The sequence below is a fragment of the Tachyglossus aculeatus genome, chromosome X1 (assembly GCF_015852505.1).
Source record: "Tachyglossus aculeatus isolate mTacAcu1 chromosome X1, mTacAcu1.pri, whole genome shotgun sequence".
Classification (NCBI taxonomy): domain Eukaryota; kingdom Metazoa; phylum Chordata; class Mammalia; order Monotremata; family Tachyglossidae; genus Tachyglossus; species Tachyglossus aculeatus.
In genome coordinates, this window is record NC_052101.1 from 134,823,692 (window position 1) to 134,848,777 (window position 25,086).

A 25,086-nucleotide genomic window follows, 5' to 3' on the forward strand; every position below is an offset into this window, starting at 1 on the left:
CTCGTTGAACTCTCCAAGCCATTAAGTGTGGTGCTCCACATTCATTCAGTTCAGTCGTATTTATTGAGCGCTTACTGTGTGCAGAGGGCTGGACTAACAGGTACTTAGTCAACGCTATTAAGCGTTTTCCAGATGAAGTAACCGAGGCACAGAGAAGTTAAGTGAGTTGCCCAAGGCCACACAGCAGACAAGTGGTGGGGCCTGAGAAGAGAACCCAGGCCCTCTGATTCCCAGGCCCGAGCTCTTTCCACTGGGCCACGCTGCTTCTCAGCACTTGGCTGCTGCCCCACAGCAGTTACGAACCTATCCCTACGCTCTACCCGTAATTTCTTTTGAGGTCTCTCTCCCCCGTAGGCTGTAAGCTCCTTGTGGGCAGGGATCGCGCCTGCCAACTCGTTGCGTGGTACTTGCGCGAGCGCGTAGTACAGTGCTGTGCACACAGTAAGCGCTCAGTCAGTGGCATCGACTGATTAATCGTATGCCCTTCCTCCTACGACGGTCATCGATATTTGTTTTTCTCACCCTCCAGCCTCCATCCGACGCCTGGAGAACCGTCTTCGTGCCCGGGCCACTTTAGTCTTGTCTCGGCCTCCTCTTCGGCGGTGACCATTTCTACCGTTGCTGTCCCGGAACTTGCCCTCCCAGGAGGATGTCATTCTTCATAGGCTGCCCAGATCACCGCTTGGTGAAGTGGACGTTGGTGAGGAGCAGTGAATATGGAAGACGTGAGTCACTCCTCTTCTTATTTCCCCTTGCCCCTTCTCCTCTCCCTCTCCTTCTCTCCTGCTTTTCCCTTCCTTTCTTGCCCTCTTCCTCTTTCCTTCTCTGCTCCCCCTCTCCTCTCTTCCCCTCTCATTGCTTTCCTTTCCCTTCCCCCCTCTTCCCCATCCCCTTATCCTCTCCTACCCCCTCATCCCTTCTTCCCCACTCTTTTGCGTCTCTTCCCCGTCTCCCTCTTTCCCTGTTTCCTCCTCCTCCCTTCCCCCATTCCCTTCTCCCTGTATACCCCCTCTCATCGCCCTTTCTCTCTCCCCCATCACTCCCCCCCATACCCTTCTCCCCCTTCCTCTCTTCTCTCCTTTGGGAGCAGTGCGTGGCTTAGTGGAGAGCGCACGGGCCTGGGCGTCAGAGGACGTGGGTTCTCATCCTGGCTCCGCCACTTGTCTGCCGTGGCAGGCCACTTCGCTTCTCTGTGCCTCGCTTGCCTCACCTGTAAAATGAGGATTAAGGCTGTGAGCCCACTGGCGGGTAGGGACTGTCTCTATATGTTGCCAACTTGTACTTCCCAAGCGCTTAGTCCAGTGCTCTGCACACAGTAAGCGCTCAATAAATACGATTGATTGATTGATTGATTGACTGTGAGCCCCACGAGGGACAACCTGGTTACCTTGCATCCACCCCCGCGCTCAGAATATCTACCCGGCGCTCAGAACAGTGCTTGGCATAGAGTAAGCGTTTAAACAAATACCACAATTATTATTACTCCCCTCTCCCCATACCCTTTCCTCTCCCTGTCCTCTCCTGTCCCTCTCTTCTCCCTCTCTACCCTCTCCCTATCACCTCTGCCTTTTTTCCCCTTGTCCCTGTTGCCTTCTCCTCCATTCCCCTGGTCTCTATCCCTTTTCCCTTCTCTCCTATAGTCTTTCTGTCACCACCCGCTTCCGTCTATCTTTCTCCCCATCCGCCCCACCTCTGTTTTGAACCTGTCCCCATTCCGCCCCGTGGATGGATAATCTGATCAGTGCGATTTTGTTCCCGTGCCCGTTTTGAAAGACGCTCTGAGCCACGCAAGGTAGGTCGTGCGGATCGCCACGAAATTCCCACAGTCGCGTCACCCGGGAGAGAGAGTAACAGTAGCGGCATTCATTGCACACCCGCTTGATGTGCCGTACTGTACTAGGGGCTTGGGAAGTACAGGATAGTGGAAGTGAAACATTCCCTGCCCACAAGGAGCCTACGCTCTAGGCACTGTAATAAGAGCCCCTGACACTTCCCATCAAACCGGCGGCTCATCATCGTCGTAAACTAGCTGAATGGCACTCTCCATTCTTGCAACATGCAGTGTTCAGAAATTACTAGTCGCAACAGTGGTGGTTAGTAACGGTATTTGTTGAGCGCCCATCGGGTGCAGTGTTCAGTCTGGAGTGCCTGGGAAAATATAACAGAAGCAGGAGACCTGTTCCCTGCCCGCGAGGAGCTTCCACTCGAAGGGGGCAGACCGGCACGGTCGTGGTCAGAGAAGCAGCGGGGCTCAGTGGAAAGAGCCCGGGCTTGGGAGTCAGAGGTCGTGAGTTCAAATCCCGGCTCCGCCACTTGGCAGCTGGGTGACCTTGGGCAAGTCAATTAACTTCCCTGGGCCTCAGTTCCCTCATCTGGAAAATGGGGATGAAGACTGTGAGCCCCCACCGTGGGACAACCTCATCACCTTGTAACCTCCCCAGCGCTTAGAACGGTGCTTTGCACGTAGTAAGCGCTTAATAAATGCCATCGTCATTATTATTATTTACAAATAAAGTAATAATAATAATGATGGTATTTGTTAAGCGCTCACTATGTGGCAAGCACCGTTCTAAGCGCTGGGGTAGATTGTCCCAGGTTGTCCCATGTGGGGCTCCCAGTCTTAATCCCCATTTCACAGATGAGGGAACTGAGGCCCAGAGAAGTGAAGCGGCTTGCCCAAGGTCACAGAGCAGGCAAGTGGCGGAGCCGGGATTTGAACCCACGACCTCTGACTCCCAAGCCCGGGCTCTTTTCACTAAACCACGCTGCTCCCCAACTGCCATTTCAGCACTTGGCACTGTACTGTAGCAGTTTAAGCTCCGTTGGGTAGGGACCGTCTCTATATGTTGCCAACTTGTACTTCCCGAGCGGTTAGTACAGCGCTTTGCACACGGTAAGCGCTCAATAAATACGATCGAATGAATGAATGGAAAGAGCCCGGGCTTGGGAGTCAGAGGTCATGGGTTCTAATCCCGGCTCCGCCACTTAGTCAGCTGGGTGACTTTGGGCAAGTCACTTCACTTCTTTGGGCCTCAGTTTCTCATCTGTAAAACGGGGATCAAGGTTGTGAGCCCCACGTGGGACAACCTGATCACCTTGTAGCCCCGCAGCGCTTACAACAGCGCTTGGCACATAGTAAGCGCTTTACAAATACCATCATCGTCATTATTGTTGTTATTAGAAGGTAAGCTTCTTGTGGACGGCGGACGTGTCACTTTGTTATTCTGCACTTCCCAAGTGCCTAGTACGGGCAGCACGCTGATTGGAGAAGCAGCGTGGTTTAGTGGAAAGAGCCCGGGTTTGGGAGTCGGAGGACGTGGGATCGAATCCCGGCTCTGCCACCTGTCTGCCCTGTGACCTCGGGCAAGCCACGTCACTTCTCCGGGCCTCGGTGACCTCATCTGGAAAATGGGGATGAAGCCTGTGAGCCCCACATGGGACAGCCTGATGACCTTGTATCTCCCCCAGCGCTTAGAACAGTGCTCGGCGCATAATAATAATGGCATTTGTTAAGCGCTCACTATGTGCCAAGCACTGTTCTAAGCGCTGGGGGGGGGGGGGATACAAGGTGATCAGGTTGTCCCAAGTGGGGCTCCCAGCTGTCATCCCCATTTTCCAGTTGAGGTCACCGAGGCTCAGAGAAGTGAAGCAACTTGCCCAAGGTCACACAGCAGTCATGTGGCGGAGCCGGGATTAGAACCCACGACCTCCGGCTCCCACGTCCGGGCTCTTTCCCCTGAGCCACGCAGCTTCTCTAATACCGTCGTCATCATCAATTGGGAGTTGAATAAATGCTACTACTGCTACTACTGCCACCACCCAACCTCCCCTAGCACATCTGGACATATTTCTATTTTGTTTTGTGCCTCTCTCTAATCCATTTTGGTGTCCGGCTCCCCGATCGGTTTGTAGGATCCTTGAGGGCAGGGACCGTGTGTCTGCTAATTTCGTTGTGCCCTCCCAAGCGCTCAGTACAGTGCCCCGCACGCAGCGGGCACGGGAGAGATCCGGCTGCTCGGCGATTCACCGCAGCGACTTTAGGGTTCAAACGACGGCTCGGTGCTTAGTGGCAGGGCGCCCCCGATCCCCTAACAATAATAATGGCATTTATTAAGCGCTTACTATGTGCAGAGCGCTGTTCTAAGCGCTGGGGAGGTTACAAGGTGATGAGGTTGTCCCACGGGGGGCTCCCAGTCTTCATCCCCATTTTCCAGATGAGGGAACTGAGGCCCAGAGAAGTGAAGTGACTTAATAATAATAATAATGATGGTATTTGTTAAGTGCTTACTATGTGCAGAGCGCTGTTCTAAGCGCTGGGGAGGTTACAAGGTGATCAGGTTGTCCCACGGGGGGCTCCCAGTCTTCATCCCCATTTTCCAGATGAGGGAACTGAGGCCCAGAGAAGTGAAGTGACTTAATAATAACAATTATGGTATTTGTTAAGCGCTTACTATGTGCAAAGCACTGTTCTAAGCGCTGGGGGGATACAAGGTGATCAGGTTGTCCCACGTGGGCCTTCCAGTCTTAATCCCCATTTTCCAGGTGAGGGAACTGAGGCCCAGAGAAGTGAAGTGACTTATAATAATAATAATGATGGTATTTGTTAAGCGCTTACTACGTGCAAAGCGCCGTTCTAAGTGCTGGGGGGGATACAAGGTGATCGGGTTGTCCCATGTGGGGCTCCCAGTCTTCACCCCCATTTTCCAGATGAGGGAACTGAGGCCCAGAGAAGTGAAGTGACTTGCCCAAAGTCACCCAGCTGACAAGTGGCGGAGCCGGGATTTGAACTCACGACCTCTGACTCCCAAGCCCGGGCTCTTTCCACTGAGCCACGCTGCTTCTCTGACCAGGACCGTGCCGGTCTGCCCCCTTCGAGTGGAAGCTCCTCGCGGGCAGGGAACAGGTCTCCTGCTTCTGTTATATTTTCCCAGGCACTCCACACTGAACACTGCACCCGATGTGCGCTCAACAAATTGTTATTAATAACAATAATAATGATGGTATTTGTTAAGCGCTTACTATGTGCAGAGCACTGTTCTAAGTGCTGGGGGGATACAAGGTGATCAGGTTGTCCCACGGGGGGCTCCCAGTCTTCACCCCCATTTTCCAGGTGAGGGAACTGAGGCCCAGAGAAGTGAAGTGACTTATAATAATAATAATGATGGTATTTGTTAAGCGCTTACTATGTGCAAAGCACCGTTCTAAGCGCTGGGGGGATACAAGGTGATCAGGTTGTCCCACGGGGGGCTCCCAGTCTTCACCCCCATTTTCCAGGTGAGGGAACTGAGGCCCAGAGAAGTGAAGTGACTTGCCCAAAGTCACCCAGCTGACAAGCGGCGGAGCCGGGATTCGAACCCAGGCCCTCTGCCTCCAAAGCCCGGCCTCTTGCCACTGAGCCCCGCTGCTTCTCTAGTCCTGTGCCGGTGCCCACTGTTGGGTAGGGACCGTCTCTAGATGTTGCCAACTTGGACTTCCCAAGCGCTTAGTACAGTGCCCTGCACACAGTAAGCGCTCAATAAATACGATTGATTGATGTATAGATCGGCGGCAGTGAGGGAGCCGCCACAGTGTGCTGCAGGGCGGTCTGGCTAAAGAAGGCCACTCCGGGGGGCGGGCTAGGCCCCCCCACCGCCTTCCTGTATATATGTATATATGTTTGTACATATTTATTACTCTATTTATTTTACTTGGATATATCTCTTCTATTTATTTTATTTTGTTAGTATGTTTGGTTTTGTTCTCTGTCTCCCCCTTTTAGACTGTGAGCCCACTGTTGGGTAGGGCCTGTCTCTAGATGTTGCCAATTTGTACTTCCCAAGAGCTTAGTCCTGTGCTCTGCACCTAGTAAGCACTCAATAAATACGACTGATGATGATTTTACTTGTATATATCTATTCTATTTATTTTATTTTGTTAGTATGTTTGGTTTTGTTCTCTGTCTCCCCCTTTTAGACCGTGAGCCCACTGTTGGGTAGGGACCGTCTCTCTGTGTTGCCAACTTGGACTTCCCAAGCGCTTAGTCCAGTGCTCTGCACATAGTAAGTGCTCAATAAATACGACTGATGATGATTTTACTTGTATATATCTATTCTATTTATGTTATTTTGTTAGTATGTTTGGTTTTGTTCTCTGTCTCCCCCTTTTAGACCGTGAGCCCACTGTTGGGTAGGGACCGTCTCTCTATGTTGCCAACTTGGACTTCCCAAGCGCTTAGTCCAGTGCTCTGCACATAGTAAGTGCTCAATAAGTACAACTGATGATGATTTTACTTGTATATATCTATTCTATTTATTTTATTTTGTTAGTATGTTTGGTTTTGTTCTCTGTCTTCCCCTTTTAGACCGTGAGCCCACTGTTGGGCAGGGACTGTCTCTCTATGTTGCCAACTTGGACTTCCCAAGCGCTTAGTCCCGTGCTCTGCACATAGTAAGCGCTCAATAAATACGATTGATGATGATGTTGGGTAGGGACCGTCTCTCTATGTTGCCAACTTGGACTTCCCAAGCGCTTAGTCCAGTGCTCCGCACACAGCAAGCGCTCAATAAATATGATTGATGATATGTATATATGCTTGTACATATTTATTACTCTATTTTTTAATTTTACTTGTACATATCTATTCCATATAGATTCTACCTATCTATTTTTAGACCGTGAGCCCACCGTTGGGTAGGGACTGTCTCTCTGTGTTGCCAACTTGGACATCCCAAGCGCTTAAGTCCAGTGCTGCGCACACAGTAAGCGCTCAATCAATACGATTGATGATATGTATATATGCTTGTACATGCTTATTACTCTATTTATTTCTTTATTTTACTTGTACATATCTATTCCATATAGATTCTACCTATTTTTAGACCGTGAGCCCACCGTTGGGTAGGGACCGTCTCTCTATGTTGCCAACTTGGACTTCCCAAGCGCTTAAGTCCAGTGCTCCGCACACAGCAAGCGCTCAATCAATACGATTGATGATATGTATATATGCTTGTACATATTTATTACTCTCTTTATTTTACTTGTACATATCTATTCTATATAGATTCTACCTATCTATTTTTAGACCGTGAGCCCACCGTTGGGTAGGGACCGTCTCTCTATGTTGCCAACTTGGACTTCCCAAGCGCTTAAGTCCAGTGCTCCGCCCACAGTAAGTGCTCAATCAAGACGATTGATGATATGTATATATGCTTGTACATATTTATTTCTTTATTTTACTTGTACATATCTATTCTATATAGATTCTACCTATCTTAAGACTGTGAGCCCACTGTTGGGTAGGGACTGTCTCTATATGTTGCCAACTTGTACTTCCCAAGCGCTTAAGTCCAGTGCCCCGCCCACAGTAAGCGCTCAATAAATACGATTGATTGATTGACTGATTCCAGCTTGGCCTTCCCAAGCGCTCAGCCCGCAGCAGGCGCTCAGTAAGTCGGAGCGAGGGAGTGAACCGGGGCGAGCGGCGGTGACGCGGCGCCACGTCACAGCGGCCGGAGCCGTAAAACGGAGCGGCCCCGCCGGCGGCGCCTCCCAGCCCTGCCAGCCGTCGGGCCCGGAACATCTGGCCGGCCGGGGTCGCCACCCGCCCCCCCCCCCCCCCCCACCCCGGGGATCCGCCGCCTCACCGGAGAGAGGAGACCACCACAGGCCCAGGTAGCCGGCCTCAGCGAGCCCACCGAGGGGAAGGCGGGAAAAAGGAGGGACCGGGAGGGAAGGAGGGGGCGGGCTCAGTGGGCGCGTGGGCGAGGCGGCCGGGGCCGTGCGCAGCGCCGTGCGCGGGGCCGTGTGCAGACCCGCGTGTGGCGCAGGCCGGGACCCCCCCCGAAAAGAAGCAGCGGCCGCCCCCCCCGACCGACTCCAGAGGCAGCGCTCCCGCCTAGGTAACGCCAGTAGCGCACGCTTGCGCGCCCCGCCGGTCCGCACCGGGGAGGGACCCCGCCCGGGGGGTGCGGCGGCTATGGCGGCCGCACTGGAGCCCGCTGCGGCGGGAAAGCGGCAGCTCCAGCCCCCCCCGTCCCCGTCCCCACCCCCACCTCACTCCCTCCCGGTAGGTGAGTGCGGCGGCCGCGCCATGTGGCCGCGAGGGAAGTTGGAGATTGGGCGCGGGCCATGTGGTCGGGGAGGGCGTGAGGGAGCCCGTGCGGGCCTGCCCCCCCCGCCTCGCTTTCCTCGGCCTTCCCGGCGCCCAGTGGGAGAGGACGCCTCCCGGAGCCACGTAATCAATCAGTCGTATTTGGTGAGCGCTTACTGTGTGCGGAGCGCTGGGCCAAGCGCTGGGGAACATCCTCATCATCAATCGCATTTATTGAGCCTTACTGTGTGCGGAGCGCTGGGCCGAGCGCTTGGGAACATCCTCCTCATCAGTCGTATTTATTGAGCGCTTACTGTGTGCGGAGCGCTGGGCCAAGCGCTTGGGAACATCCTCATCAATCGTATTGAGCGCTTACTGTGTGCGGAGCGCTGGGCCAGGCGCTTGGGAACATCCTCGTCAATCGTATTTATTGAGCGCTTACTGTGTGCGGAGCGCTGGACCAAGCGCTTGGGAACATCCGCATCAATCGTATTGAGCGCTTACTGTGTGCGGAGCGCTGGACCAGGCGCTTGGGAACATCCTCGTCAATCGTATTTATTGAGCGCTTACTGTGTGCGGAGCGCTGGGCCAAGCGCTTGGGAACATCATCAATCGTATTTATTGAGCGCTTACTGTGTGCGGAGCGCTGGACCAAGCGCTTGGGAACATCCGCATCAATCGTATTGAGCGCTTACTGTGTGCGGAGCGCTGGACGAGGCGCTTGGGAACAGCCTCGTCAATCGTATTGAGCGCTTACTGTGTGCGGAGCGCTGGGCCAAGCGCTTGGGAACATCCTCGTCAAGCGTATTTATTGAGCGCTTACTGTGTGCGGAGCGCTGGGCCAAGCGCTTGGGAACATCCTCGTCAATCGTATTTATTGAGCGCTTACTGTGTGCAGAGCACTGGACTAAGCCCTTGGGAAGTACAAATTGGCAACATATAGAGACAGGCCCTACCCAACAGTGGGCTCACAGTCTAAAAGAAACATCATCATCAATCGTATTTATTGAGCGCTTACTGTGTGCGGAGCGCTGGACCAAGCGCTTGGGAACATCATCAATCGTATTTATTGAGCGCTTACCGTGTGCGGAGCGCTGGGCCAAGCGCTTGGGAACATCCTCCTCATCAGTCGTATTTATTGAGCGCTTACTGTGGGCGGAGCGCTGGACTAAGTGCTTGGGAGGTCCAAGTTGGCAACATAGAGAGACAGTCCCTACCCAGCAGCGGGCTCACGGTCTAGAAGTTGGCCGCGACAAAACAACGTGCTACCTAATCTGCCCCATCAGAAAGGCTCCCACCGTAACTAAAGCACTCGGGGTTTGCCTGGACGTTCTTCGGCTTCATTTTTCCCCCAGTCGGCCACCCAGGAGCGAAGGACAATCCAGAACCCGTTAATGGACGTAATTTACATTTTTCCCCGTGCCTCGGTTGAGGAAACTTTGAGCAGAGAGCCACATCTGCCTTTGTTTGCCTTAGACTTTGCTGAGTGAGCGGAGCCCAGGCTAGGTACTGTTTGTAGGGAGCGGCCGGCTTTTGCCAAAGAAAGAAAAATAAAACCCGTGCAACAGTAACCAGCGCAGAGCGGGTGAACGAGCTAAAAAAGGAGGATTTGGGCCGTGGTTTTTTGAACCGATTTGGAGTCTCTGCCACTTTAGCTCGTTCCCGTCCACTCTTTGCCCGAGGGTCTCTGAGGAAGTAGGGGGAGGGGGGGAGCGTTGACTCCTGAAACCGAATTAGTAACTTGAATCTTACCTAGTTCTATTATTGGCAAGGAAGTTTTTAACGGTTTGGTTCAGGGTGTTTCTAAGACGGTGCCCGTGAAACAAGGAGTAGAAAGCGCTGTTTTTCCCGGGACACTCAACTAAGCGTCAGTAATAACGGTGGTGGGCGTTCAGCACTCGCTGTGTGCCGAGCACTGTACTAAACTCTGTGGTGGATACAAGATCAATCAATCATTTATTGAGCGCTTACTGTGTGCAGAGCACTGGACTAAGCGCTTGGGAAGGACAAGTTGGCAACATATAGAGGCGGTCCCTGCCCAACAGTGGGCCCACAGTCTCAAGGTGAGAGCCCTCGTGGGGCTCAGGGTCTAAGAGGGAGGTCTCGACCCTCCATTTTGCAGATGAGGGAACTGAGGCACAGCAAAGCTAAGTGACTTTTCCAAGGTGTCAGCAGGCGAGCGGCAGGGCCGGGATTGGAACCCGGGTCCCCCGACGCCCAGGCGCTATCCGCTAAGCCACTCAAACTCTGGGATGGTTCATTCCTGTCCGCGTTAATCATCTGTCAAGTGATGCATTTCTAAATTGGGTGGCCAATCCAGTAACAATTACAAGGGTATGCGTGCATTTGCTCACCTGGCCTGATCGGATTTACTTGGAAGCCGGTCGGGTCATTTAACTTAAGCTCCAAGCGACTGTTTCCAGACCTGAACTTGGCCCGGAATCTTTAACCCCTCGTCCAAAGTGAGCGTCCTTTACATGGGAGGCGTTGTTGTGAATCACGCTGGCCAATTAGTAACAGAACCGCTTACGCTGGCTGCACCTTGTGTTCCATCATAAAGTTGAATGTTATTCGTAGTTCCCGTGGGTGTCGTTAATAAAGATCATCTTGGCTTTCGTCCAGTGAAATGAAAAGGGCAGCTTTTACTCGGATTGAGAAGACTTAGCTAATATCTGGTTCGAGTTTGTGTTTTAGATGCCTGATAGAGTCAATCACCTCATAGCGTGGTGATGGTAAGGGACTTGTTTTAGACTGTTCCACTGAATGCACTGTGGATTATGGAGCCCTGCGTTAAATCCACCTTTCGGAAGGGGAAACAGCTTGTAGGTTGTAGCCTGAGTAGCTCAGTGGAAAGAGCACGAGCTTTGGAGTCAGAGGTCATGGGTTCAAATGCCGGCTCTGCCCATTGTCAGCTGTGTGTCTTTGGGCAAGTGACTTAACTTCTCTGCCTGTTACCCCACCTGTAAAATGGGGATGAAGACTGTGAGCCCCCGTGAGACAACCTGATCACCTTGTAACCCCCCCCAGCGCTTAGAACAGTGCTTTGCACATAGTAAGCGCTTAATAAATGCCATTATTATTATTAGGTTAGGCAGCGTCTCACCCACTGAAGGTGACTGAATGAGACCACCCAGAAATCTGCTTCATTCTGCTATGGGCGGTGGGTGGCAGACTTTGTAATCCATCAATCAATAGCTTTATTATAGAGTGCTTGCTCTGCCGGGAACTGTACTAAACATTTGAGGAGCTGCAACAGAGTTCATAGATGGGTTCCCTGCTCTTGAGCTTGCCGTCTAGTGAGGGAAACAGACCAAAATACATTAAGCGTAGGTGGATGCGGTAGAAGCAGCGTGGCCTAGTGAAAAGAGCATGGGCTTGGGAGTTAGGAAGCCTGGGTTTGAATCCCAGCTCGGGCACTTGCTGAATGACCTTGGACAAGTCATTTAACTTCCCTGTGCCTCCATTTCTCTCCCCCTGCGCCCCCCCCCCCCAACTCTCTCTCTCTCTCTCTCTCTCTCTCATTTTTTTCTAAACGGGGATTAGATGTGGGTTCATCTTCCTTAAGACTGAGAACCATGTGGGAAGGGGATTTATATGTATATACGTATATATATATGTATATATGTTTGTACATATTTATTACTCTATTTTACTTGTACATATCTATTCTATTTATTTTATTTTGTTAGTATGTTTGGTTTTGTTCTCTGTCTCCCCCTTTTAGACTGTGAGCCCAATGTTGGGTAGGGACTGTCTCTATATGTTGCCAATTTGTACTTCCCAAGCGCTTAGTACAGTGCTCTGCACATAGTAAGCGCTCAATAAATACGATTGATGATGATGATGCCGTCTAGCCCGATTGTCTTGTCTGCGCCCCCACTGCTTAGTACAGAGTACAGCGCTTGGCATGTAGTAAGCACTTAACACATGCAGCAGTTATTTATAGAGCCCGTAGGTGCTGTAGTGGGGGGGGGGGGGGGGGTTCCTAAGTGGTTAGGGAGTTCACACGGTAAGGTGGGAATAGGGTGAGGAGATGAACGGGTAATCAGGGCTGGAGAGGTGGTGATCTCATTATGGTTGTACATATTTATTACTCTATTTATTTATTTATTTATTTTACTTGTACATATCTATCCTATTTATTTTATTTTGTTGGTATGTTTGGTTTTGTTCTCTGTCTCCCCCTTTTAGACTTGAGCCCACTGTTGGGTAGGGACTGTCTCTATGTGTTGCCAATTTGTACTTCCCAAGCGCTTAGTACAGTGCTCTGCACATAGTAAGCGCTCAATAAATACGATTGATGATGATGATGATCTCATTGAGAGTTGTCAGTCCAGCGAGCGAGCGGACTTCACTCACTTTGGGATTTTCCCTGAGGGGTGAAATCAATCAACTCGAGGTAGTGAGTATCCGAGTAGCTACCTCACTTCCCAAAGAGCCCTTCATCTGGCTGAGTGATGAGTCCTGGGGCGTGCTGGCTTTACGTGATTCTTCCGTCTTGGAATTGGAACTGTGACAATCCGGTCGACCCCTCATGGTCCTGTGATCGTTGGAGACCACTGGTTTCCCCCGCCCCCATCTGCTTGGGCCTTTTGAGTCGGCAGTGAAGAACGGCTAGGTAGCATTTTGAACGTGCCTCTGACGTGGACGGAAATTTGGGCCTATTCTCTCTCCGGTCCGAAGTGAAAGTTACCCGGAAGGATTTTAAAAGGACCGCAAGCTTGTTGTGGGCCGGGGACGTGTCTATTACTCTTGTAGTCCTCGGTGTAGTGCTCTGTACACAGTAAACGCTCGATAAATACCATTAGTTAAAAAAGAAACACAACTTCCTTTAAAGTGATCTCAAACTTCCTCATCTGTGCCATCCAGGCAAAAAGTCCTAGGCAAATGGCATTTTGACTTCTCGGGGGCGGGCAGTGAGAGAGTAGGTCAGGCAGGCTGAAGAATCACTCGTATTGAGTGCTGGCTGTGCAGAGCACTGTGCTTGGGAGCGTACGGTACAACGGGGTTGGTAGACGGGTTTCCTGCCCACAGCGAGCTTACAATCTAGAGGAAGAAATAACTCTTCAAAGGAGCTAAATCCGAAGCAGGTTTAGAGAAGCAGCGGGGCCTGGTTCATTCATTCAGTCGTATTTGTTGAGTGCTTACTAGGACCTGGGTTTTCATCCCAGCTCTGCCACTGTCCTGTCAGGCGACTTGCCCCAGCAAATCGCTTCACTTCTGGGCCTCAGTTTCCGCATGTGGAAAGTGGGGATTCACGGTCTGTTCTAATAGTAATAGTAATAATAGTATTTATTAAGCGCTTACTATGTGCAAAGCACTGTTCTCCCTCCTCCTTGGTGACTGGGAGCCCCGCATGGGACGGGGACTCTGTCCGACCTGGTAATCACCTCTCGCTTGGTACAGAGGAAGCGCTTGACGAATACCATTATCACCGTTAAACCACCTGCCTGTGCAGGTTTTACACCCGGAAATCCGAGTGGAAGGAAAAAAAAAATCACGATAGGCCATGTCCTGATACTAACTGGCTGCACAGCCGTCGTTTAACCAGAAAAGCAGTTTGGTCCAGCTGCTCCAGAATGCGAGGCTTGCGATCTGGCGGAACCGCATGTTCGGGGGACCTTGTCCTGAAGGTCCCCACACTGTGCCACATTTGGCCTCTTTTTCCTCCTAGCTAGTCAGAAGTAGCCACCGAGTGCCAGCTGAGTGGGGGCAGTGCGCCGCACTGAGTGCCCTGGAGAGGACGTGGAAGATGACTCAGTCTTGTTGCGCTTTTTGTAGAATCCAGTGTTTTGTATCTTGTTGTGGGGAGGTGGTGGCATGAGACTGTAATTCTGTCGCCCGTGGGCTGCACGGATTGAGCTGACCCGTTCCCTCTTGGCAACGTTATCTTGGGATTGTGAACCCAAGTAAACTCTTTTTGTACAGCGGTGGCATTTAAGTGCTTGTGTGCCAAACGTTGGGGTAGAGACAAGATAATCGGGTCAGACGCAATCAGTCCCTGTCCCACGGACCGGGTTGGGGGCGGGGGGGGTTCCTCAGCTGCCGAGTAGGTGAAAGAACAGCTATTGAATCCCTATGTTACAGAAACGGAGGCTCAGAGCAGTGAGGGGACGGGCCCGGGGTCGCGCAACAGGGAAGTAAGTGGTGGAGCCGGAATTCGAACTCCCAGTCCTGGGGTCTTCCCGCTGGGCCACGGCGGTTGAGGTGAGCGGGGAGGGGGCGGCCCGGACTTAGTCTGGCCTCTGCTTTCTCCTCTCTTCGGCCCTGTGGCGACTAGGGATGGCGGGGTCTGTTGAGGGAAGAAAGCGAAGAGCTCCGTCTAGCCTATGTCACCCTGATTTGCGGCTCAGTCGAACTTTCTCAGGCTCCTTCCGAGGCATTTTGGTAATCCTTCCTGAAGATGTGATTGCATTTCGTTCGTCGCTTCTCGTGGCCCGCCAGGCAGCAAGCGCCTAGCTGCTAATACACTGGAAGACTTGGGGATTCTTAGGATGTCTAGGGGATTGGGCAGTAATACTAACGGTGGTGTTGGTTAAGCGCTTACTATATGCCAGACACTACTAAGCGCAGGAGTAGCTACAGTGCAATCTATCAAACACAGCCCCTGTCCCACATGGGGCTCGCATCTCTAGGAGGGAGAACAGGGATCGAATTTCCATTTTCCGCATGAGGGAACTCGATGAGGCCCAGAGAAGGGAAGGGGCTTGCCCCAGGTCACCCGGCAGGCAGGTGGCGGAGGCGGAATTAGAACCCAGATCCTCTGACTCCTGGGCCCGGGCTCTTTCCACTAGGCCGTATGCCACTTCTAAAGGGAAGGGCATTTCAGATGTCGGCCGTGGTTCCTTTTCAGAAATCACTTTAAAAGGTGAACCTGGGAACTACCGAGTTAGATGGTATTACTTTAAAACTAGGTTCCGGCATGCTTTTTCTCCGGGTTTACACGTCCCAGTCGATAAAACGGTACTCTGGTGAAGTTCTTCATCCCACTTCGTAGTCTGTGGCCGTCGTTTCATTTCTCAGAATAGGTTAATACAGTCCATACGCTGCAGTATTGGGACCCCGGCCAAATACTCTGCGTTAGCCCACGAGAGAGGGCTCTTAAAAGATCTTTTTTTCTCCTTCTCCTTTCCCCTTGCTAGGCCCGAAATGGAAATTCCAGGTTTTTATGGACCCAGGTAGGCCAATGACTGGACATCTCCAGGGGGAAAAGCTTTAGAGGCAAGGAGGGCCGCCAGATCTCTGTGACTGGAGAGCAGGGCTGTGCCAAGGTTTCAATCAATCAATCAATCGTATTTATTGAGCGCTTACTGTGTGCAGAGCACTGTATTGAGCGCTTGGGAAGTGCAAGTTGGCAACATAGTAGCCACGTGCTAGTTCTCATTTCCCCATTTCCCTTCTTGGCCTTTGGAGGTATTCGTGAACGGTGACAGGGCAGGCGCAGAGGAGGGAGAGAGAAGTTGCCAAGAATTAGCTGTGTGACCAGCCCTCTGTCGGAGCATTCCACTGTTCAAGCTGCTCCATCTCCCTGGGCTGGCACTTCTTCCGGTGTGAGTCTGTCAGCAGTTTTTGTCTCCCCCCCCCCCCCCCATTAGATCGTGAGTTCCTTGGGCCAGGAATATGGGGGTATTCTTGCCACTGGCGATCTCTCAATTGCTTGGGTCTCATTGCCTACCCCCAGAAGCGGGCCTAGGATAGAGCTTCCCTAACCTTGGGCAAGTCACTTCTTCGCTGGGCCTCGGTCTCTTCGTCTGGAAAATAGGGATGGGATAGCTGTACTCCCTCCTACTTAGTCAGCCCTATGTGGGACCTGATCATCTTCATCATCAATCGTATTGATTGAGCGCTTACTGTGTGCAGAGCACTGGACTAAGCGCTTGGGAAGTACAAGTTGGCAACATATAGAGACAGTCCCTACCCAACAGTGGGCTCACAGTCTAAAAGGATCATCTTGTCTCCCAGAGCTTGGGGAGAGTGCTTGGCACCTAGTAAGCGCTTAACGAATACCAGTAATGGTTACCGTTTATTAGCCCGCGGTACTCTGCAGATGTCGTTGGTGGCAGTCGGGTTTTGGCTGCAACTCAAATGGGAAAGACTGAATTCTGTCTCCTTGTGAGGTAAAGGACAACCCTTAACCGCCCCCCGCCCCCCAATCCTCTGGGACCTATGATACAGCCAGCTCCTGAAAACCGCCTCAAGTCCACATAAGTTGGGCTTGATTTTTTTCCGCAGGAAACAATGTTGTGAATGGGGCGTTGGTTCCCAAACCCGAGTCAGATGCCTATTTTTACCGAGATGACCCGGAATTGTGTATTCAGTCAATTCTAGATGAGTAATGTAGAGCTGCGTGGACATATTGCTGCTGTCAGAGGTTTTGCGATAGAGGGTAGCCAGCTTACAGTTCATTGGAAGTCAAAACAGATGCAAACAGCTCTTCCTGGTGACTGTGCTTGGCAATGAGGTATCTCTCTCCCCCTGCCCCCGGCCCCAAAAACCCTGCCTGCATTAGAACGGCTATGCAGAGAGGAGGAAAATATATCAGGAAATCCCACGGTGATAGGGAATTTTTGCCGTCTCCCCCCACAAAGTGATCTTTTGTAGCTCCCGTGTCCAGGGCTGCTCGGAAAACGAGTCTCCGGAATTCTATTCCCGAATGTGTCGGGGAACACGATCAGGTTTCTGTTGGCCTCCGTTCTTCCACATTCCTGTTAGTCTCGGAGCATTGTCCCAGATCTGGGCCCGGAGGGATTTCACAGGCTCCGTGTTGGGTCTTTGTGCAGACCCGGTACTGGGCCGCAGCCTCGTGTGCAGGGGGCGGCGGGGACGGAATGGGGGACTGTCACTCTCGAGTCCGGGTGGCCCACTTGGGGCCGTTCTTATCTAATCCTCTGGGCTGGTGGGCTGGGCCTCTTGGCTCAATTGCCCCCAACCAGCTGCTTTGTGCCCCCATAGGAGATCCCAGAAACCCATAGAGGTAATACATTCCAGTGCCCAGTGGGCACGAGGTGGCCCAGTCGCCCCTCATGTACTATTAACCTCCCTCTTCTTCAATTCTTAACGTGCCTCCCCCACGTCCCGTCCCCCCCAGACACACACTCCCAGCACTCTGAAAGCTGAATGACTTAACCTCTCCCTTCCCATCTCGAAGGCAGGAGCCGGTATGTTGACCGCAGGCGGTTTAGAAACCTGAATGAAGTTTTCTTTAATGACTCGGGTAGCACGGAGGGGACCCGGCTCATTTTGGTCGGAGTAGGAGATCTTCTAGTCCGCCTTCCCGATTTCGGGCGGGGATGTGCTGAAGGGTCTTAGGCGTCCTTTTCTCAATCTCAGAAGGATTTAAGATCCAGATCGGCGAGGATACTTCTGTGGCACTCTTGTTGACGTGCTGTCTATTAGCCAGTCACGGGCGGCTGTCTGATCTCCAGCGGGCTTTCCGAATCGGGTCGGCCGGCAGTACCTGGTTGGTGTCACAAGAGTCCTTCGATGTCCACGGCTCTCCTATGGTCTAATGCTTTTTTTTTTTTCCCTTCCCGTTCCTAGGATTGAGACTATTAGAGATGAGCAGCAACGAGTGCTTCAAGTGTGGACGCTCCGGCCACTGGGCTCGGGAATGCCCTACTGGAGGTGGCCGTGGCCGCGGCCTCCGGAGCCGTGGCAGAGGTGGATTCTCCTCCGGCAGAGGTATTCCATCTGCGAGCATCGCGTTGCAATTTAGAGGCTTGATTGGTTTGGGGAATGTGTATTTTTCAAGGTTGATCTAATCATCTAAACTTTTTTTTGTTTTTTTGTTTTGTTTTTTTTTGTTTCCTATCTGAAATAGGGTTCCAATTTGTTTCTTCATCTCTTCCAGACATCTGTTACCGTTGTGGTGAGTCTGGTCACCTTGCCAAGGATTGTGATCTTCAGGAGGATGGTAAGTATTTAACACCTTTATATATATATATATATATATTTTTTTTTTCTTTCAGCATTCTAAATAGCCTAAGTTCCAAGTCCTTACCATCTTCAAACCTTGGGTGAGTGGGTGGCGGGAGGGTACCCTTTTAAGAGCTTGGCAGGGTTTGTGTGGAGGGCAAATGTCAATTTATCAAGGTTTTATAGTCTTGGTCTGGTTCTTCTCCTTATTGTTGAAGCCTGCTATAACTGCGGTAGAGGTGGCCACATTGCCAAGGACTGCAAGGAGCCCAAGAGAGAGAGGGAGCAGTGCTGCTACAACTGTGGCAAGCCAGGCCACCTGGCTCGTGACTGTGACCATGCTGATGAGCAGAAGTGCTATTCTTGTGGCGAGTTTGGGCACATCCAGAAAGACTGTACTAAAGTCAAGTGCTATAGGTAAGTCCCTCAGCCCGGCCTTGGAGGTTGAAATTGTAACCGTTCCGCTTGTGGTGGATGGGGAGATGACTAGTTCGCTCCATAACACGTTGAGGAGTCTACGAGCCAGTTCACAGGCAACTTGTTCGCTATCAAGCAGTGGAACGCTGGTTTGAGCCTTTCCTTTTTGGAACGGGAAAGAGGCTGAAGCTGCTGACCTGTGAATACGGGAGTCTCATCCAGCTCTTTCTCTCCTCACTGTGACTGGAGGTGGGGAGGGTATGCTGTCCGGCTCGCTTGCTTCATCTCTGGGAGGCATTCTTAAAAAGTCAGAGTCCGGTCCCGCCACTGTGCTGACGTGCTTTCGTAAAGAGAAGTCCCTCCAACCCAGAGCCCGACTCTGAGGGCGATGGTGGGGCTTATCCCAGTTCCTGAACCTGGGCAGACTTTGGGGGCCAGGCATGTGAGTCTAGGTAGCTGGAAAATTGGTCTCTTGGGCCTGGTCATCTCTTTCAGAGCCCTGTTCCCCTTCAAACGGTCGCAGTATGTAGGAGCCCACACTTAATATTCCACTGCTCTGGCCGTTAATCCATCCCTCTCGTGGGGAGGCACAGTGGGAGTACACAAGTCTTTCAGCACATTTGGAGAAAGTGTTAGGTGACTCAACGGTGGCAGTGTTGTACTAGTGATGTTGAGTTAAACCAGTGGCAAATTTTTCATCTAACAGATCGAATAGCTGGCTTTAAAAAAAAAAAACAACAACAAACCAAAACTGTACATGCTGCAGATGGTACCTTTGGTTCAAGCCGGATCACCTCAAGTCCCCGACCCTTTGAGTAGGAGTTCAAAAGTGGCTAGAATTAGAAGTACCTGGCTCAGAAGCAAAGGCTTTGAGGGATGGTGTCAGTGGGTCCTCAGAAATCAGTGGCACGGTCGGATCGGGCTTAGCAGGTGCGTTGCTGTACGAGAGTTGTTAGGTAGCGAAGCAGCACGTTGAGGGCCCTTGAGTCGTAAGGCCATGAGAGGAGAGGGATGGGCTAATGAGGAGGCGGGTCTGGCCTTTGAAGCCAAAGCCTATTCACCCCAGGCTTCCGCTCTCTCCGGCAGGCGGCCGGCTGGCTGTTCAGGAAGTGCGGCCGCAGCGAAGTCCCAAGCAGGGACTGACGCCTGGTGCTCACCCAGTAGACGTTCGCTTCCTGTGGGATGGAAGCTAGAGAGAGGGAGGGGTGGATGGGAAGCCTCTTCTAGTGGTCCGGATAGCCCACCGGGGTGTGTTTACGGGGGCTCCGTAGCCGGAGGCGAGAGCAGCTTGGATCGGGCAAGCCAAACTGGCCAGCACGTGAACCTCCGGGTGGTGTTTCTGGTCACCCGAGAGATTGGGGATCTACTTTCGAACCCTTGGGGATCTACTTTCGAACCCTGGGGTCCTGAGTGATTGCTCGTGGTGGTTTCCAGTCAATTGAGTGAGGGGCCCTCTTGGGGTTTCACATCTGCCCCCCAAGATCGCCCCAGTTGGAGAAACCGCTCCTCCCTGCTCTGCAGCTGGTTCCCAGCTTAACCCCAAGGGTTAAGCTGAACCTCTGGGGCCACTTCCCTTTTTTGTGCCGTGGCCCTCAGAGTCTCCGAGGGAGCTGTTTTAGTGCCTTGGTACGGGTATTTTTAACACGGAATATAGAGTAAGTTTGGCCACCACAAACAGATTCCCTTCCTTCCCCCCCCCAGCAAAGGGAAAAAAAAGTCAGAACAAAAAAACAATCACACTTTGGGCCAGGGCCTCTCCGCTTAGCGGTGTTGTGGGGTTAGTGGTCATGTTTGCTTAAAAAAAAAAAATTGAGCGTAGCCTGGAGCCACTCATAGCCAAGCTCGTGTGTGTCTGTGTGTGTCCGTGTGTGTCCGTGTGTATGTGTGGGTGTGGTCACGTGCACGCTGTAGCCATTGATAGGTGGGCAATTTCCCGTTTCCTGAGCACCAGTGTGAAAACTCTTTAATTTCTCTTTTAGGTGTGGTGAAACTGGTCATGTAGCCATCAACTGCAGCAAGACAAGTGAAGTCAACTGTTATCGCTGTGGCGAGTCAGGGCATCTTGCCCGGGAATGTACAATTGAGGCTACAGCTTAATAATTGACCATTGTCGCCCCTCCTTTTTCTGATTGATGGTTGTATTATTTTCTCTGAATCCTCTTCACTGGCCCAAGTTTGGCAGACAGAGGCTACTCCCAGGCCAGTGAGCTTTTCTTGCTGTGTAAAAGGAGGAAAGGGGTGGGAAAAAAAAAATTTGACTTTCTGCATTTAACTCAAAAAAAAAAATGTTTCTGTTTAGTTTGGTAGAGGTGTTCTGTATAATGCTTTGTTAAAGAACCCCCTTTCCGTGCCACTGGTGAATAGGGATTATTGAATGAGAAGAGTGGAGTCAGACTAGCAAACCCTTTCTGGGTCCTGGGAGGCGATCCCATGCAGAGGAGAAGCCAATTCTGGAAGTGTCTGGGAACTTCCGCAAGAAACTTTAATTTAAGTATATGATGGCCTTGGATGACGGTCTGACCTCAGTAGCTGTTAATGACATCAAGTGACATCTGTATCCAGGCCCTTACGTAGAGCAGATAGTCGAGTGGGAGTAAACAAACGAAAAAAGAAAAACGAGAAAAAAAAAAAAAACAAAAGAACCGAGGCGTGCACGCCTGTATGGCCGTGAGAGTCAGAGAGGAATTAGAATCGAAACCTGAAATGCGACAACTCCGTTGCAATGCCAATGTTTGAGATTTGAGCTTCAGATGCAGGTGGTGTGACGTTTATTTTCTAAATTGACAACCCAGGGCGAGCAATGATGCTTAGAGAAAAACACCAATTGGAGCTGTTCAGGAGTTGCCGCAGAGACATGCATTTTCACAGGAGCCAAGATGTTATTTTTGTATACTATATCACTTAGACAACTGTTGAGTTTCATTTGTTGTAATCGGTTTTTAAGGTCAGATGGTAAAAGCAACTGAAGTCCTAGAACATAGAAATGTACTTTTAAACTATCAATAAAGCTGGAGGAGGAAGGGGAGTTTGACTAAAGTTCCTTTGTGTTTCCAGTTTTCATTCATGTGCATAGTTGAAATCAATGGCATATTGGAGTGGGGGAGCATGGAGGACTAAACAGCTGACAGTTTGGACTCTTTCTTTGTACTAAACATGTCTTCAGTGGTGAAACTATTAAACTTGAGAAAGTGTTGGGTTTAGAACTCCGTCTGTTATTTTGCAGCCAGAAACGGGTGCTTTTCATATCCCGGGACGGCCCGTCTGGGAGGTCGTTTCTCGGCGTGGACTTGTTGGAAATGCGGCCGCCCCTCCGCCTCGGTTCGGTTGCCGGGACGTGCCGCTCGGATGGGCTCCGGCCCGTCGTCTTTGCTTGGTCTGTCGGTCCACGGAGGGCGAGGAGAGGGTAGCGGTAGCTCAGGGGCCGGTCACTCGGGAGCGGGGCCTGAGGTCCGCGAGGCCGCAGCCGGCCCTGGGGTTGCGGGCGGGCGGGCGCGGGCACTTCCCGCGCGGGGGGCAAGGAGAGGCTCCGACTTGCTGCCGGGCAGCTGGTTTGGGGCCAGCCCGGCTAGGGCCCTGGAAGTCCTGCTGCATTTTTTTTTTCTTTTTACCGGTCGGAGCGAGCCGCCGTCCTTTCTGGGCAGAACGGGAAAGGACGGAATTGGATGTGGAACGATGCTCTGGGTCCCGGCCCCGCTGGGGCCAGGCTGCGGTTGCTAGGACACCCGAGCGAGGCTTCTCCAGCCTAGGCAGGCCAGGCCCGTCTCCTAGCTAGGCAGCACGAAGGGTGGGCAGAGTAGAAGGAAGGTGCTCGGTGGTGAGAGTGTAAGACGGAGGGGCAGTAGCCTTCGCCCAGCGGACCGGGACCGCCTTGTCTCCGCCCTCCGTCCCGCCGGTAGAGTTGCCGAGCGGCGCTGGTCCGGGAACGAGCCAACCGGGCTCCCCCGGCTGGCTCTCGTTTGGCGCGTGGCTCCTTGGGAAGCGCCCGGCCGTCCGCCCTGGCCTCGGAGCCCCGCTGGGGTTGAAGCAGTTGAAGGGCAGGCGCGGGCTGCTGTCAGAAAAGGGCCTCTCGGTGGAGGCCAAAGGCCGAAACCGGGTGGGGAGGGGCTTCAAAAGCAGCAGGCTCGCCGTTGGCGACCGCGCGAGGAGACGCGGCGGCCAAATCTGGTGTACTGTGGTTCTGTTTCGTGTGTGTGTGTGTTGTGTTTTTTCTCCCCCTCCCTTTTACAAGCTGTGTGGGGAGGGTGATGTCCCACTCTGTGTTGAGCGGTGAAGTCAGGCAGAGGGTGTGAAGAAGGCACTGCCCTCCCGTAGAAACTCCCGTTCCAGCCTAAAGCCGTACTGCGGGGCGGCATTTTGTTCAACTCTTCTGAAGGGTGAGTGCCGGTGACCAAAGCGTGAGGGGACGTCAACCCCGAAGACAGCCCCGTGCCTTTGATACGATACCAGTTTCCGGCTGTCTGGGTTGTCCGGGCGGACTTGGGAACGATTCTTTTCCCGCGAGGGAGTAAGCCGGGCAAGGTGCCTTGTGTATTCCAGAAAAAAAAAAGAAAAAAAGCCCGTGACTTGCCCAAAGCCATGCAGTGATTCAAGAGTAGGGACAGGATTAAAATCTTGATAATTCTGCTGATTTTTTTTCCCCCCCTCTCTGAGCTTTTGGATTCTATTAAGCTTTCCCCGGACTTCTGGGTTTGAGTGATCTCGCCTGAAGCCCTACCCAGCCCAAAGAGTGACTTGGTAGTAGACACCCTCTTAAGTAAGCGGGAGGAGCTGAGTCAAGCCGGGCTCGCCGAGGTTTGCGCCCTCCTCTCCCGTCACGTTTCCAAGTTTGTGAAACGTACGTGGCCCTTCCCGCTTGGCGTTGGCTCTGTCCAGAGCTCACGCTAATTGGAGCTGGTGCTTTGGGAGAGACGCCGTGCAGGGCGAGCCCCTGAGTTTCGACTAGACGTCCGCAAGCTAAGGACAGCTCGTGTGCTAGGTGCCCCCAACCCATTCCCGAGTTCACCCTGGAGCTTTTGAGGAAATGGATAAGCACGTTGGCTTCGGCCTCCACTGTGTCTGCATGGTTGTTGGTTTGTTGTTTGGGGGGCCGGGGTGGGGTGTCTGACCCCACCCCCAAAAAGATAGGCTATCCGGTCGGGGCTCACCCGGCGGGGAAGCGGTCCGTTGGTTTCGGGTTCTTCTATAATAAATTCCATCTAGTTACCATGATGCGTCATGGGCTGAGGAGGGAGTGGGGTGGGCCGGTGGGTGTTTTAATTTGTTTAGTCAGTTTGTGTACCGTTGTCTGGACCTGTTTTGAAAAGGTTCCCCCTTTCTCTTCCCCTATATTAGGTAGGTCAAGCGCTTCATTCCCTGTAATGTGAACTGCAACGAAAAGCTTCGATGATGGAATAACTTAGACCCTGGTAACACCTAAGGCAGAGTAACATCAAGGACTCAGGATAGGCATGTGCTTTCAGGAATTCAAGTCAACATTCGAAAATCATCTGTCTGCATCATTAAAGGACTTCAATCTCATGCCTTGCAGAGTTTTAAATTCTCTTAGAATTTAAAATTTAGGTGGTGTTCGGGGCGGGGGTGGGGTCGGGGGGGGGGGCACACCACCAAGACTGTTGGGAGGATTTGCCATGATTGGTGCAGGGGCATCAGCCACTTTTTCGTGCCTCAAATAAAAACCATTTTTGAGACCTCAGCGTGCCAAAAACTCTTCAGTTGATCATGTGACGTGTCCTGCGAAGGTCACCACGTGTGTCAGGGCTTCCCCCTTTCTGTTTTGGTCCGCTTTCCCCACTGCGTCTCCCGCCTTCGTTCGGTTCTCTTGCGTTTCCTGCTTGCCACCCCTCCTGCCTCTATCTTCGTCCCTCTTCAAATCTGCCAGACCGCGGCTCTCCCCGGCTTCGAAACCCACCTTCTCTGACAGGTTTTTGTCTCCCCAGGGCACAGCCACGCACCTCGGGACTTTTGCTTCAACGTAGCCCTCTTCGCACTCCCTGTTTCACACTGATCCGTGCCTACTCTACCTGTCATCTTTGCCTTTCTAGGATGTGAGCCCTTTGAGGGCAGGGATCAGGTCTACTACTGGACTTCTAACTCACTTTGGTGCTTTTATTCACAAAGCACTTGCACGTTATCTCAGTTTGGCCTTCTGAGCCCCCTGAAAGGTACAAGAAAGGCAGGTAGTCTCTCCCTGTAAAATGGGGATAGCGAGGCCCAGAGAAGTTAAGAAACTTGCCCAAGCAGGCCAGCAGAGGATCTCAGGCTCGAACCTGGGCCTCCCACCGTAGCTTAGTGGAAAGAACATGAGCCTGGGTTCAGATTGTAGCTCCGCCCCAGGCCTACTGCGTGACGGTGAGCAAGTCATCTAGCCTCTCTGGGCCATAGTTTCTCCCGTCTTGTCAAATAGGGTTGATGAAGGTGGAGAAAAGACTTTCGAGAACTGGTATTTGTTAAAGCATTTACTAAACTGCTTAGGCAGATCCAGGAAAGCAGGTCAGACAAGAGCCCCTGCCCCACATGGGGCTCCCAGTCTAAGCCCCCAGAACTCAGCCCAGGCCAAAAAGCGCCAAAGTAGCTGCTTATTACCCAGAAAGAAAACCCAGGCTCTTTCTAGTTTATCTGATCTCACTTTAAGTCGGATCCACTCAAAGTGGGGTGGGGGGAGGAAGGGGAAGAGCTGCTGCTGTAGG

At 52.2% G+C, this 25,086-nt stretch overlaps 1 protein-coding gene across 10 annotated transcripts; it reads left to right on the forward strand.

The window, feature by feature from the left end:
- Window positions 1-529: 529 nt before the first annotated feature.
- Window positions 530-23,917, forward strand: LOC119950273 (CCHC-type zinc finger nucleic acid binding protein). Of its 10 annotated transcripts, none has more exons than XM_038772517.1 (5): window positions 530-725; window positions 17,609-17,749; window positions 17,889-17,981; window positions 18,196-18,400; window positions 23,732-23,917. In XM_038772517.1, the coding sequence occupies exons 1-5, from the start codon at window positions 650-652 to the stop codon at window positions 23,733-23,735; spliced, it is 519 nt and encodes a 172-aa protein (XP_038628445.1). In that variant the 5' UTR covers window positions 530-649; the 3' UTR covers window positions 23,736-23,917. The 10 variants fall into 10 exon arrangements, with proteins under 10 accessions (XP_038628445.1, XP_038628434.1, XP_038628435.1 ...); XM_038772506.1 differs by lacking the exon at window positions 23,732-23,917 and adding an exon at window positions 20,380-21,603; XM_038772507.1 differs by lacking the exon at window positions 23,732-23,917 and adding an exon at window positions 20,380-21,603 and having other exon boundaries at window positions 18,199-18,400.
- Window positions 23,918-25,086: the final 1,169 nt, after the last annotated feature.